Source organism: Rhamphochromis sp. 'chilingali', assembly GCF_963969265.1.
Source record: "Rhamphochromis sp. 'chilingali' genome assembly, chromosome: 20".
Lineage (NCBI taxonomy): Eukaryota > Metazoa > Chordata > Actinopteri > Cichliformes > Cichlidae > Rhamphochromis > Rhamphochromis sp. 'chilingali'.
In genome coordinates, this window is record NC_137947.1 from 19,996,814 (window position 1) to 20,013,065 (window position 16,252).

The 16,252-nt window shown below is 40.7% G+C and overlaps 1 protein-coding gene across 4 annotated transcripts in view; it reads left to right on the forward strand.

Annotated features, from left to right (window-relative positions):
- Positions 1–16,252, forward strand: part of adam12b (ADAM metallopeptidase domain 12b) — a 91,541-nt gene that overhangs the window by 29,952 nt on the left and 45,337 nt on the right. For all 4 annotated transcript variants that reach the window (XM_080869120.1, XM_080869121.1, XM_080869122.1 and 1 more), the window contains 6 exons: positions 10,183–10,261; positions 12,977–13,053; positions 13,697–13,880; positions 14,610–14,675; positions 15,443–15,514; positions 15,923–16,092. In XM_080869120.1, coding sequence (XP_080725246.1) covers positions 10,183–10,261; positions 12,977–13,053; positions 13,697–13,880; positions 14,610–14,675; positions 15,443–15,514; positions 15,923–16,092 — 648 coding nt within the window. The remainder of the gene's footprint in view (positions 1–10,182; positions 10,262–12,976; positions 13,054–13,696; positions 13,881–14,609; positions 14,676–15,442; positions 15,515–15,922; positions 16,093–16,252) is intronic.

The following is a 16,252-nucleotide window of genomic DNA, read 5'->3' on the forward strand; positions in this document are numbered from 1 at the left end:
AGAGACTTTAGACCTGGCAGAAGCTTTTATCTGCAAACAAGCTGTGTGTGACACACTTAAGGGCAAACACTCAGATGCATTTGCTACAGAGCTGTATGAGAAAACCAAGGCCCTGTGTAACACCCACAGTATCCCTGAACCAGGTGCCAAGACAAGGCACAAACAGAGGAAAATGGAGGATTTTGTCCTGGAGGCAACTGTGGGTTCACGCACTGAATTGAACAACTCAGACACATTGAAAAGAGAGTTACTTTTCCCTTGTGTGGATCGGATGGTTGGCGAGCTTGATCAAAGATTTTGCAGTGTAGATGCAGGGCTGCTAAAAGGCGTCCAGGCATGCAGTCCTAAATCTGAGAACTTCTTGAGTGAACCACACTTGAATGAACTTGCAAAGCACTACAGACTTGACCTGAAAAAAGAGGAGGTTCTGGTGGCCAGAAACTTTCTTACCCGGAAAACAGAGGCTGGATGTCCACCCAAAAATATGTTGTCTGTGTACAACCTCCTTGATTCAGACATGTTTCCCTCTCTGAAGGCAACCATTCAAGTTGCCCTAACAGTGCCTGTCAGCAGCTGCTCGTGCGAACGGTCCTTTAGTGCACTGCGTCGGCTGCACTCCTGGCTGCGTCAAACAATGGGTCAGAAAAGACTTCACAGTCTTGCAGTCATGTCTATTGAAAAAGACACGCTTCAGCATCTGAGTCACAACAGAGTGATTGACCGATTTGCCACTCTTAAAAACAGACGTCATTCTTTGATGCTTCCACCCACCAAGTAACTGGTGATTGCAGCCAGAAAAATGTACTTTTTTATTTTCAGTTTTTTTCTTGTTATTGATGCAGCAAACACATTTCCTCTGTTTTTTTGTTGTACTGTATTATAAAGCAGACTGAAATAAAACAATAGATCTATTGGTGGCCTAGGATGTTTAATCTGTCCAAAAAAGTAGGAAAACAATTTCTCAGTCTTTGTTTTCTGTTTGTGAAATTTTGTGCTCATTCACTACGTTCGTTCATGTCGTGTGCATCTCTTGGGGGCTAAGCCCCCCCTGTCCTTAAAACCTAGTGACGCCCCTGCTGGCGAGCCTTTTTAAATACTGATCAAATTTAGAAAATTTAATTTAATGAAATAATGAATGGAAGTAAAATATTTATGTTTACAGTTGGGCTGAATGAATTTTTGTGTAATGCTGAACACTCTGCCCTGTTTATCTTAGCAATGTGTTCCCAAATCTCTGCAATTAATTTAGCCTCTTTAATGTGACAGTTTCATATAAATACCGAAGATGATGGCCAAAGACTTAATAAACAGTACTTAATCTTTTAAGCTTATTACTACTTTACATTTATTTTTTAGTGATATAAGATCAGTGATATTTTTTAAATCCTTTTACCGTCCTTGCTTGGGTTTTTTTGTAGCGACAGCTACTTTTATGGCGTCTGTGCCCTGTGGTCAGTGAGTGATGAATCGTGGTGCATTAAATATATTTAAAACGCAGGCATGCTCCAGACTGCTCTCACTTTCTGTACTCTAGGTATCAGTGAACCACTGAAACTCAGAAAAGGAGATGTGATTAAGTTAAAAGCACTTCATTGTTTTACCACCCGTAGCCCATACAATAATTGGCGTCTCCTGCTCAATACCCAGCAACCATGACGCCTTATGTTACCCTGCATCAGCGTCAGTGACAGACCGTTCACCCTGATCCTTATGTTAAACTGATACATCCGTGCCAAGTGAAAGTTACCAACTCCACCATGTTTGCAGGGTAATGGGCTGGAGAATGAAAGATTGCATGCTATTATCTTATTGGAGAATCAGTATAGGATCTGTGGAAGTGTAAAGAGTGGGTTTAATGACGTGAGACGTTTTTTAAGAGGAGGGGAAGAATGCCTCATGCAGTCTGGGACTGGAGAGATGATGGTCTGGGACATGTGTAGTCAGTGGACCATGTTATAATAAAGTAGTTGCCTAATGCACCACACGTGCCCCTTGCAGCTTATAGTTTAAAGTTTTCTTCCTCTCAACTTTTAGATTTAAGAAAGGAGGAAAAGTGCCAGATGTGATGGATGAATGTGATTGTGGGAGAGCAGGAGCTGATGATGATATGCACCAGTTATTTCTTCTTCTTTTTTTACGAAAGAAATGGCTGAAGAAGACAGAAATCAAAGGGAGGGGAAAAATGAAAGACATCTTTAATGTCTTTTCTGCTCAGCTCTTAATTGCAAATTTCCCCTGAAGGCAAAAAAAGTATGGCTGAACAATGAGGCTGCCCAGGGGAACCACCATAGATTAATTGGACAGATAGGAAGCCTCTGACATTAACATTTATGCATTTGTTTACTCTTTTTCAATGAATAATAATAGGCCACTTCCCTTGAAGATCCCTACTCTCTCATTAGTTCCAGTTTGTAGTTTGTTATGGATGGGAATATTGAAGCAGTAAACGAAGAGTTCATCGCCATTCTGGGCAGGAATACAAAAAGTATTTCCAGAGAGAGTTCAGAACATTTTATTTTCACAACTTTTAATGGAGATTGTGAGCTTCTGTACATGTACATCAATTATCTATATTATTAGCTTCACTATCCAGAGGGAATGTTGAAGAAGGCTTTTTGGTGTTTTGTTGGGACAAATGCTAAAGACACAATTTACAAATTGAGATTTTGAGTCATCAGTTATCAGATATTCAGACATTTTTTATTTACATTTTTTGATGTTATTTAGGGTTTCTTTTCTACTATCCCTCATCTATTTGAATGATAATGCTCACATAAAGTTTCGTAAGATATATTTGACACATTTCTGCTTTCACTGTTTTACTCCCTGCTCTCTTTTCTTATAGAAAATGGCACACACTAACTATAGAAAGCTGAAGTAAGTACACCAGCTCTTTCCCAACCAACCTACTGGTCTTTTTTGGACTTGGAGAAGTCTGTGTCTCTTGAGGTGTCCTTTGGGTGGTGCTTCAGTAGTATGGGTCCATTGTTATGGAGCTCTTCAGGGAAAAATAGCTTGGCATTGTTGGCAATAAGTCAGAGCCCTTCCCACTGAGTGTACCACTCCAGGGTTTCCTTTCTTCACCGTTTCTTTTCACATCCTTTATGGACAGAATTTTCTAGGTGCAGCCAAGAGGCGGAGGGTGTCTGTGGTCTCAGCATCTTGTCTTTCCTTTTCCAGATGATGTAGTTTTGTCGGCTTCATTGACAGATGGTCTCCAGCTTGTATTCTGGGTTCTCAGTTAGAAAAGGGTGGAGAGTTCTCTCTGGGTTGGGAGTGACTTGCTGCACTAAGTAGAAGAGTTTGGGTATTTTGGGGTGTGCACTAATGTAGATGCTGTACAAGTCCATCCAGTGGTCAATCTACATTTCTACACTCAACTATTGCCACAGAGTGTTAGTGACTTAAACTAGGGCAACTGAACTTGCTCAGGAGGCTGTCTGGGATTTCTCTTAGAGATAGAGAGAGAAACAAAGTCATTCAGGAGGAGCTTAGATTAGAGCTGCCATTCCTCAACACTGAAAGGAGCCAATTGGGGGGATATGACTAGCATACGTTCTGGATGAGGTGTTTCAGGCAACTGGGGTATGATCCCAGTATAGACCCATGATACGCCGGAGAGATTATATTGCTCTGCTGGCAAGAGCTGGCTGTGGAGCGGGAGGTCTGAGCATTTCTGCCTAGACTGATACCCCCCGAATCATAGACCTGGATAAGCAGGAAAAATAAAAGCAGAATGAAAAATAGTAGAATGAAAATAACATTATAAAGTTATTACTTTTTTCCCCCTAAATGCACAAAACACTTCAAATCCTCTGGTCACAAGGATGTTAAGAATGGATTTTTAACATATAATCTCTATATGCTCTTCCACTGAAAGCATATTTTGCTAACATCTTACGATATAAAGTGTTTATGGCTCGCATTTTGAGTTTGTGCCATCATCATCTCGTGCCCAGAAATAATCTGTACTCCTTTGTTAGGGTTATAAAGAATTCATGAGCTCCTTTAGCCGCACATTTCACAAGCAGTCTAATGTTTAGCTGCGTGAACTCGGTGCATTAATTACAACAAACAGCCTCAGTGGCGCGATATGTAGAGAAGATGCAAACACCAGAGGCTAATATTGCATAAGATGGACAGGTCGGGCCTGCACTTTAGCAGCAAACCATAGCCAGAGAGAAGTTAGAGGACTGCCCTGAAATTGTGCACAGGGCTCACTCTTGCTGTGCTGTAGATGAGCACTTTTCCCCTCACACTGATTTGAAAATGTATTCCCCCTTTAATGGGAGCAGGGAGAGTATGACATCATGTTCTTTGTACAGTTATGAGGAAAAATATGTTTAGTGTGGGAATTATTTTTTGGTATTAAAAATTCCGAACGTGTGGGCCAGCAGCAGTGAAACAGTTCATTCTTTAACAGCCCTGCTGTGCCTGTTAGCTCTGGTGCTTGGCGTTATGTTCACAAGCGAGGAAAAATAATAACAGTGATATCGCTTCAGCAGAAATTGCAATGTTTCCCACCCAAACTGAAGTGTGCTTTCATTAGAAATATCAAAAGGTTTGGGGTTTGACACCGTAGCCGTTTTAATCCTTGTTTTGCACCTGCAGCCTTTCATTTTTATCCAAATTCTGTTATCATTTCATAAGACTCCGTAGCAGTAAAAAAAATGCAATGCCAAGGAAAAAAGAAGAAAAAAGCAATGGGTGGTTAAAAAGAAGAAATATCTGGAAGCATGAAAGATAAGGTTACCCTTCATCAGGCTATAAAAGAAAATAAAACCCTTTAGAGTTGAAAAGGACATGCTGGGTTTCAGAGGGAGAAGCTTATTCAGAATGAAGAAAGTGACTCCATTATCACTGAGTGCTTAAAAACTTCACCTGCTGCACAGTAATACGATCACCTTTCACTCATGCTTTAAAGTGATCAGGAGAGGGGGTTAATCCAGTATGGATATCTGCATGAATTTGTGTGATCAGAGACATAATTTTTTTTTAAAGAGCCTCTCCATTTCCCATCAGTCACCAACCCCCCAGACTTCTCTTATTCCCCAAGGAAACAGATAAGACAGCTTTACCATTATTTCCTCTTATTCGTGTCTGATATTCCTCATTTATGCAGCCTACAATCCTCGTTTTCTCGGGTAACAACTCAAACAGTCGGGAAAGAAACTGTATGGCAATTGAAGTGTCATGTTCAGGAAAAAGTTTCTTAGAGTTTATTATGAGATATTTCTGTTTTTTTACCTGTGATTTCTGTTATTTTTAGAGCGTGTGAGAGCAAGAGTGGCAACCTTTACTAACTGTGCCCCTGCCATGATTCATCACCCTCCTCTGCTTTCAAGCACAGGGAATAATGTTTTTCCCTCTGCGGTTTACTTTACTGATGTGATGACTTCAGTTGCCTTAGGCGCCACTTTGAGCACACAATGCCATGAAGCCTGAGGTGAGGGACACAGACAGACAGGCAGGGCTGTCTGAACCATCTTGGCAACGGAGAAGGATGAAAGAGTATTCAGATATGAAAAATCAACTTTGCTTGTAAGTTGTGGACACGGCCACTCGGAGATTTAATCATTTGTATGTGCAGGGGCACTTTAGGAAAAAGTGTCATCATGCGGACCTCTGAGGACTCGCTGCAGGATTTTTTTTAATAGTCAAGCAGCTGCTCCCTCTGTGACTTCTTCCTAAGCAAAGAGAGATCTTGACTCATTAAGGAGCTATCTTTGCTTTGGTCAGTCAATATTTAAATAGGCCTGCCCCATCAGCCAGCATGTTTGATATTCATCCAGTGCCTGCTGGAGCATATATAATGGAAAATCTTAGTCTGCTCATCCATGAATGTGACTCTTTAGTTTCGCTTATGGTGGTACTGTAAGTGTTACTATGAGACCCAATCCTTTGCCCGGCTGGTAAGAGTCTCAACGTATGCTGGTTGGATCTTTTTAGTTTAATAACTTTAAGAAATATAAGGTAGTTTGTCATGAAAGTCTGTATGGATATTGATCCATATAAATGACCTCTTGGCATCAAAATATCCTAACAGCTGCTTGTTGAATTGGCACAAAGTTTGGCACGGATATTTATTTTTCCCTGGTGATTAATCCTTATAAATTAGATTAGATTGGGGTGACTCGGACTCAGGATTTAGAGTCTTTGTCTGTTTGATTTAGTCATCTGCTAATCGGAAGGTTGGTGCTTCAATCCCTGGCTCTTCCAAGGAAAGGACAAGATGCTGAACCCCATCAGGGTGTGAGTGTGTGAATGTTAGGTTAGGAAAAATCACTTTTATGAATGTGTGTGTGAATGGATGAATGAGGCATGAAGTAAGAAAGTGCTAGAAATACACTATATAAGTACCAGTTCATTAGATTAGCTTCCATTGTGATCTGCAATTAAAGAAGAAAATATTTGACCTACAGTAGCAGCACCTGTAAAGTTAGCAAACATTATCACAATAACACTGGAAACACACAAACTAAGATTATTATACAGCTCTAAAATGCTGCACAAATGTTGCCCACACATTATCTTAGGTCATTTTTATTTCAGTGCGAAATGTCTCAACAGCTATTACATGGCTCGCATCAATTTCTGAACAGACAGTCCTCTTCCCCAAAGTTGAATATGTAATAAGTTTGGCATTTTTCCGAATCATCAGATGCTATCATCAGATGTCATTTTAAATTTCTCCGTACCCCCCAACGTTAATGATATCCTCACCCACATTTTGACCCGACACCTTAAATTTCAGTGAGACAACAAAGATGAAAGTAATGCAGAAATGGACACGATGACTCTTTTATGAAGCCAGTAAAGAAGATTAAAGGAAGGCTTTTCTTTAATTATGTAGTTCAGGGAATTTTTTTGTTTGTTTGCTTCCCTCACTCCTCCCACCCTCACCACTGTTTCTCCCTAGTTTTCTCTGGTTTTGCTGGCTTGTACACTCCGGTGCACTCACAGCCACAGCCACGGCCAAGCCTTAGCTGAAGGCACACTGAGCTGTATGTAAATCAATTTGGAACGCAGCCGTATGTGGAAATAGAATTAGACTTGTCAGCCACACCTCTTTAGTTCCTCTCTCGTCTTCATCTGCCTCTGCTTCTGTAGTAGTCTGCTCTTTTTGGAGTTTAGCATATGCTACCATAAGTAGCAGCTATAGGAAGGCTTAGGGGTTAGGCTTGTGGGGGAGAGGGGATTAAAAGAAATCACTGAAGTTAGCACTCTTCAAAGGAAGTAGAGAGGCTGCAAGAAGAGCCACATTGCTCTCAAATGGTTCCATGCTCAAGGGGATTTGTGTAATGGTGAATTATTACATGAGACACAGTCACATGTATGTAAATGAGTTTCTGCACTTGCACAGAACGTCGTACTGGCTGGATCAAGAGAGAAAGATGTTATTATAAACATCGATCTGTGTAAACAGCGAGTGATGCATTTAGTTTCCGGTTCATCGATCACACCATTGTAGCGACTCTTTGTCTGTTTGATTTGATTTGTTCTTTTTAAATAAAACTCATCAAAATACTTGCTCAATTCAGAGACAACAATAGTTCTATCTCCTGTAATTTCAGATATGGCAGAAAATAACATCTGCCAGTTTGTTTTATGCCTCTAAAATGAAGAAGGGTCCTCTGTGGTCTGCCGTAATGAGTTTTTATGCTGTCCTTGTCTGTATTGTTCCTGCATTGTGCTAGTCCTATCTCTGCCAGCCTCAGTTGTTGTGTAAGATATAGTGTAGCGTTCCACTTATGCCAGCAGATGGAATGGAAACACAAAAGTGCTGTATGTTCATCAGAGACGTCGCGGGACGTCAGATTTCGAAGGCCAGATCGGCTATTTCAGCAACACAATGAGCGTTCTTGCAAACATATGTGGGAGTCTTGATTTAGATTTACTGGAAGGTCCTTTCCAAATAGTGAATCATGCTCCTAATTATATTTAAACATCACACGCATGAGCAGCACTCTAGCCTCAAAAGGCAGCTGTGGAAAGCTATTCATCTGGCTTTTTAGAGACAATCAATAATTCATGCAGTTATTTCAGAAAAGTTAAATTAAATCTAAGGAGGTGCATGTAAGATGGGAGATTATTCTTTAAGACAAATATTATTTTCTGCCTCCCAGGGGTGCTGTTAAACAGCCCGTCATTTATCACAATTAACCTGGGCGGCCATTAGTGGGCTGTTAATTAGATACTACACTGTGTCTAATGAATCGCAACACACAGTTAGGACCACAGAATCTGTGGTTATTGACTTAAACAATTACAGGAATGAAAATGAAAAAGAAAATGTGTTTTTCTTTGTGGAGGTGTAATATAGTGGTGTAGACACAGAGTCATCCCGCAGAGCATAAAACATCCTGCAACTTATTCATCAGTAACAGCTACGGAATAAATTATCAATCCTCACAGTATGCCGTCATTTTTCTCATGTGGAATAAGGACAAGTAAAAGATGTATTTATTTTCCACATGATTCAAAAATGTCAACACTTTGTCTTTTGCAGCATAATCATGGAAAATTGATTGACGACAGAGGTGGGCTGTTGGCGCCAGTAAAAATTGCTTAATTATATGGAAGTGTACACTTTCTTCCTTAGGTAGCTGTGTTTTAGTTACAAACATGAGTATTCTGCGTACTGGGTCAGATACACGACACAACATTAGAGCGCTGCGACAGTGAGAATCAGAAGCATGAAACGGTCTTCAGCAGTGTAAGATACACAGATACGCACCAACTGAGCTGCAAGATAACCAGTGAGGAAATTCTCTGCAAACGCACAGTAAACATTCATGGCCTCATAAACTCTGTGTACTCTTGCCAACAAGTTGATTACAGGGAGATTCCATCATGTAAATCCTGCAGCTTTTCCGCAGCGTGTGTCTCAGTCCCGGCGGCCACACTGCCCCTAAGCTGGCTTTCCCAACATGTCCCAAAAAAATACAGCACGAGAGCATTTGCTTGGAATTACCGCTCACGTGACACAAATCCCATCTTTACGGCAAACTGAGCCGTTTCGTTTCCTATAATTGTGCTGTGGCTGTTTCCGAGCGCCACTGTTAAACGTTCACTATTAAGATACATATTTTGGGCTTTTCCGAGAAGCATGCAGCATCCTCTGATGTGTCATCAAATTTTTATGAGACGTACCGGACTCTTCAAAGTGATTACTGGCCGCTCGGCTTATCAGATTTGGTTTAGAGCTTGCTAATGGCGTGATAAGGCACATTAAAGCGATAATAAGTATTTAATGAAGTTTAAATGTGGTCAGGCTCGGGGCACAGAGGATTGATCTTCCTATAAACGGGTGATAAAATAATTAACTGTAAATATCCAGATAAGACATTAAATGGACCTGAAGAACGGAAGAAAAAAACCCACTATTGGCTTAATGCCTCACCGTTGCCACTCGTCTCATCTAATTCTGGTTTGTGGTACATGCGATTTGCGTGAGCTGGCACAGCACTGTGGGGTATGTGTGTGATCTAGTTTTTAAGTCTCCTCTGTTACTTTTTTGCCATATAATCACCTTTAGGATAATACACGTCAGACTTGCAAAACGTATTGTTTGTTTTCTGGGTATTTCCACCTCCCTCTCTTCTTCTAATGCACTCTAACACACACACATCCTGAGATCATCCTGCCTGATGTCAATCTGAGTATACAGCTGCAAAAAATGGGTGTTCCTGCTGCTCCTTTGCCAATGCTCAGGGTGGGTCTCTCCATGTCCATCTGTTCATGGCCTGTAGAGGAAAGCACACCCACTCTCTCTCTCTCTCTCTCTCTCTCTCTCTCTCTCTCTCTCTCACTCACACACACACACACACACACACACACACACACACACAAGTGACACACAGTTGAAAAGATATGCACAGATACACACTCACGCATGCTGAGAAATGACATCAGCATTTGGTTCAACTTGTTCATGCTGAATGCCAGGGGATTCAAGGACACTTATGAATCACATAATAAATTTACAGAAAATCAAGTCTCTCCCCGCCTCGGACTGCTAAGTGTTTCATCCACATCATCCCCCAAATCCTTACAAGCAATCTACATATAAAGTCAACTGAGGGTCAAGTCCTCTCGGTAGTCTGAAAACAAAGTCTTCTTTTTTCTAATCGATGAGTAAATAAATGGGTTTTTTATGCTCTTGTCATGTTCTCTTCTTAGGGGTCTTTTTGCCAGCCATTACACCGAGACACATTACCAGGAGGATGGAAGTGCAGTCACCGGTGCTCACAACTTCACGGTAGGGCAGCGTTGGAGTGCTTTTGACATTTATGGTCAAGTTGATGTTCAGCGATGCTGCACAGTCACGTTGTAAAAAGTGACCCTTTAAAAACTCACAAAGACAGACGAGTTTTTTCTTTTTCCAGAGAATCAGCTTTACTCATTTAAAATCAAATCTAGGACAGAAATGAGTTTTGTTGTCGTTTTTTTTTTTTTTTTTTTTTTTTAATTGCTTCCATGTGGTCGAGTTTGTATTTGAAAGCCTCCCACTGTTGGTGAACACACTCTATCCCGTGGCCTACTTGATGATAAGCTGTGTTTCATGCTGGTAGTTTTTCAGCCAACATTGCCATCAGGATTTTATTATGGAATCCCCTTTTAGCAGATGGTTTATTCTTGACTGCTTGTTTTATGCTGTGTTCATGCTAGCTGTGCGAGGCGAAGTGCTCGCTAGTCTTTGGAAACAGAGAAAGTACTTCTCAAGGCTTTTTAGTGTGACACATGGATGGTTGAAATCAGTTTATGTGGCTCAGGAAAAAAATAGCACAACTGATCCTTTATAAAAAAGCTGTTTTATTTTGTTTTTAACATAGTTCACAGCCTCTTGCCCTTTTTGCTGCCTAGTTGGATCGTGGACACTGGGGACACTTTTTAGCCAGTTTCCCCACAGTTTAAATTTTTATCATTTAATCCTTCATTGGTGGATGTAAGAAGAATTCTAACAGACTGGAGACCTTCAGTACCTGCTGAACAAGTGTTACCCGATTCAGTGGCAATGAATGTGCTGTACTGAACCTGCATTTCTATATATTTTTCATATGCAAATGATTTAAAAACATTTGCTACTCTTCTAGCATGCAAGCCCACACCTAAACCTGACCTGACCTCTAATTTAGGATGTAAATTGACTCCTTAAGCAGCTTAGCAGTGGGTCATTATTTCATGCTGCTTAACAAAACATTATTCAGTTCTTGTCTGTCTTTGGTTAGAATACCTAACTCAATTTGGAACAATGCAGTGCATGTCAGCTAACAACTTTAAGGAAATGAATAACTTAGATACCAAGAGGTTGACTGTGATTTACAGTCATGTGAAAAAGAAAGTTTTCACAGGGATTTATGTAGCACTGTGAATAAATAAGTACACCAATGATTCAAAGGCTTGTAGAACCAGCAATAACTCTTCTTTACAGTCTTGCTTCAGTTCATTGAGGTTCGTGGGTATTGGTTTATGCACAGCACACTTAAGGTCCTGCCCCAGCATTTCAGGTCCGGTTGAGGTCTGCACATTGACCATTGCAACGCATTGATTCTTTTCTTTTTCAGACATTCTGTTGTAGCTTTGCTGCACTGCTTGGGATCACTGCCCTGTTGCATGACCCACTTTCAAAGCTTTAGCTGTCAGACAAATGGCCTCACGTTTAACTCTAGAACACTTTGGTATACAGAGGAATTCATGCTAAACTCAGCGACTGCAAAGCGCACAGGTCATGTGGCTGGAAAGAAAACGCTCAAATCATCACCCATCCACCATTGTTTGCCAGCTGCTATGGGGTGTTTGTGTTGATACGCCGTGTTTGGTTTTCACCAAACACCGTAAGAAAACATCTCCACTTTGGTTTCAGGTGTCCAAAGGATGTTATTCCATGTTTTTAACCTCTAAATGCCCAGTGTATTATATTTAATGCATCAGTTTTTAGATATCTGCATCATCAGTGTCATTGTTTTCCCCAAAAACTTAAATAAATGACATAATACGGTTTTAAGGAATAAGTTGCCAAAAAAATCCTGGATATATGAAATATGATACAAATTAAAGCTTAAGGTGAAAACTTTGTTTTTCATATGACCGTATTATCTGTTCTGTATTTTCATTTGAGTATTTAGTCACTCAACATTTAGCTGCTGTAAAAACGTCAGAGACACAGAGACAGTCACTAACTGTACCTGATGTTATCCTTTGTAAAAGGTGAACCTTGCTAGGTCAAACACAGCCTGAGCACAGAGCCTTTATAGCTGTTCTATTTTTATCCTTAATCTAATGATTCTCAAATCCATTACCAGTTCATTACCTTGTAGTGAACTTGTTAAATGGGAGTTTCTTCACTTCATCTTTTTGTAAAAATCCCACCCCAGATTTCTTCTTACTGGAGTTCAGTACAGGGAATGAGAAATGGTCAGTGTAGTGGGGAATGACAGTTGATTTAAAAGGGCTTGAGTGCTACTAGACAGTAAATGGAGGTCTGTATTCCCTCTTAATGAGAGTCATTCCCTCTGTTCTCCTTGTGGTCAGACAACAGCGTTTTCACTGTTTCTGAGGAGCCTTAAATGTCCCCATTTCCTTCCACTAGAGCAGTCTGATGGATTAACGAAAGGCGAACAATTACCATGTTACTGTCACCTCCCATGCGTGCCAATTTTTTCTGCTTTCTCTTCAACTTTATAAGTTGCATTAATTTTAAATGGCCTGTTTTTATAGAGAGGGAGTGTAGACAGATTTCTTCAGAGCATGCTAATTTAAATGAACACGAGTTGGGACAGCATCAGCATAGTCCCAGTGTCTTTTGTACTGTATTGCTCTTTTGAAGTCAGGTAAGAGCGTCAGTACAGCGAGAGGAATGTGACAAGCTGCTTTCTTCTTCTGCTTTTTTTAGCATGACACATTTTATATCACACTTTGTTTCTTTAAAAGTGTTTCTTATTTCCAACATGTAACAAAAAAAACTCTCTTTTAGAATCACTGCTACTACCACGGGGAAGTGCAGGCGCATCCCAGCTCTGACGTTACCCTCAGTGCCTGCTCAGGCCTTCGGTAAGAATCTCAGGCATCATTTTGCATTCAAGCAGCATCACTACACTGCCCTTTAAGTGCTATTTGCCACTCCAATGTTTATATTTATTTAAGTCGCTCAGCACAGCAGCCCATCTCTCTTAAGCCCTTAAGCGTGCTGTCAGTGAGTTGGTGTGACTCGTAGGAATTGGTGAAATGTCACACCTCATTGTCTTTACTCACGGTGGGATCCAGTAAATGTCTGGACTCATTTGGGCAGTAATTATAATCTTGCTGTTGCTACAAAATGAACCACAATCCAAAGTTGTATTTAAACTGAAGTATTAGGCATGTACATTTTCATCTGTTCTGCTTAATCCAACAGCAAGGAAGCATTTTGGGAACAGAAAATGTTAAGTTTCCCCATAAGGACCACTTAGATTTGTTTGGTTATTAATGTGTGGTATATATTTCTGATCTGACATTAAAAGATGTGAGTCTTTAAAAAAAAATGTCTTTTTCTCAAACAAAACAACATCTGGTTTTAGTAAAAGTGGGATTGCAGGAAAAGAGCCACCCCAGTTATGTATTCCATTAGAGAGAGCCCATTTAATCAAACTCTGCATTTGAGAGACTGGTCATGCTTTGAGGTTTTATTTTCCGACTTATCCTGTTGTCTCCGCAGAGGCTTCATCGCACTTGAAAACAAGACATTTATCATCGAGCCTGTGTCTGGCGATGACACCGGAGTTCACTTCATTTACCGAGTGGAAGAGCTCAGACTGACCCCCGGAACATGCGGCCACAGCTTCAACACGTCCTCAGTTGAAAACCACATTGAAAGCCCCTTCAAATCCTTCCACACAAGGGTGAGATTATTACTGGGTTTTTCTTTTTTATCACAGTGTCACTGGATAAAGCGACTAAGGGCTACATTATTGGTTTGCAGTTTTTCACCATTAAGCGAGTCTGAAGGTTAGGCCTATCATTGAACTGATCAAAGATAAATGGGCGTTTGACCAAGATGAGTATATTGGCAAGCATTCTTGTCTGGATGAGTTCCCTCAGGGTGTTGCCTTGGGTTTGACACTCATTTTATCAGCGTTGGGAGCACAGAGTCAAGGGCTCATGCAGAAGGTTTGGCCAGTGCTTTGCATTGAGCAGGTGCAGCATCCATCTGCCCCTATTTCCAAGCATTAAGAACTCTGTCTGACTTAGGGAGTGAAACTTGCCTATATACAGTACTTAATTAGATAGATTATCTCATCTTTGTTTGTTTTTTTTAAAGGAAATATTTCTGAATATCAGCTGGGACAAAGCCTGATTTGCAGTGTTTTAGCCTGCAGGCTAAAACCAGATACCAGAATAGATACCAGGTTATATCTTTATATTTAGTGAACAGACGTTTAAGTGTTATCTTCTCATCTATCTCTTGGCAAGAATGTAAATAAAATACCTTTTTTTAGCTGTTGCAGTTTTTAAAGGTTCATCTTAAGTCTTTTAAGTAGAAGCGGTAAGAAATGACAGAAATGGTGTCTTGATCTTCTACGCATTTCCTAATAACTGTCGAACTTTTCCCATCTTTGTTTTTATCACAGCATAAAAGGCATGCTCAGAAGACAACCAAATATGTCGAGCTGATCATTGTTGCAGACAACAGAGAGGTAATGCACCTACTTGCCTCTCTTCGCAAATGCAGTTTTTGACCAGCAGAGACGACACACTGAAAGCCCACAATCCTTTTGTGGTATAAGCATGAGCTGTAGTAACTATGGAATAGATCCCACTGGAGCTGCAGAGAGGGATGAGTGTGCAACAAGCAGTGTGGTCTCTTTTCTGACAGGAAGTTCTTTTTTCAATTTCCCAGCAGAGCAGACAGGAAACGGGGAAAAACCATGCGGATAGTGAATAGTCTCCCATAAGCACTGAAGAGCTATTTGTGGGGCTTCCTCTTGACAGCCCTCTGCTAATGCCACTGACCTGAATGGGAGGAAAGGAAATGAAAGGAAGGATAAGGGATCAAGTATGTTGTTAGGCTTAGATATACAGTCCAGCATCGGTGCAGTTGGATGCACAGAAGGGTAAAACTGGAAGGTCTGACTTGAGCTGCAATTTGGATCCAAAGCTTTGCAAGCTGTCGTATCTGCCAGCATACCTGCTCCCTGTGGCCATGCCATTCGCCTCTCTAACACTAGGAGATTTTTCTAGATCCAGATGGTCACAGCTTGACAACCTGCCCAACACGCAGAAAAATGTAGTGCCAGTGAATATTTCAACTCATTCATACAAATCACTGCTTTTCTGTGTCCTTTGTTGTGGTTTGAGGATTTTTTTCTATGTTCTGGAAATGACGGTCTCTTATGTCCTCATGAAACACTCACAATTTGCGAGTGTAATTTCTTCCACTGATTACATGCATTTTTGTTTTCAGTTTCAGAAACAAGGAAAGGACTTGGAGAAGGTGAAGCAGAGACTGGTAGAGATAGCCAATTATGTGGACAAGGTAAAACATCCTCCACCCCTTTGCACAGGAGGGATAAATCACCTTTTTAAAATAGAAATATTTTTGGCAGCAGAGATTAATGGCACGTCTGCGTGATATATTAATTTCCTACTAAAGCAGCTGACTTTAGTCTGCCTAACACCACTGCCTGAGCTGTGTCTCTATAGCTTACATGCTGCGTAGGCAGATAGATTTACTTTAAGGAAATGGCAAAGACATGATCTTATACTGTCAGAAAAATAAGGCAACGTGTGATTGATTAGGCTTGCTAGGATGAAAAGAATCATACATCAATTAATTGAGTGAACAAAGGTAAAACCCCAGTAAACAGTCTCACTTATGTAACAGTCTTATGGGCATTTGTGTTTTCTCCATGCTTTTCCATTCTTATTAAAATCTTCTGTGCAGTTCTACAGGGCCCTGAACATCCGGGTGGCCCTTGTGGGTCTGGAGGTGTGGAGCGACTCTGATAAATGTCCCATCACCCAAGATCCCTTCACCACCCTGCACGAGTTCTTAGACTGGAGGAAAGTCAAACTGCTTCCCCAGAAACCTCACGACAATGCTCAACTTATAAGGTGGACATCTAAATTATTAAATGTAATCAGTCCAATATTTGCACCTAGACTGCATGATGTAGGGGTGAGACCACATACATCCACCAGGGAATGGACCCAAACAGAAATCAGGATTGAGATTTTCATCTGAATCCTTTCATTTTCACATCAAGCTTATATT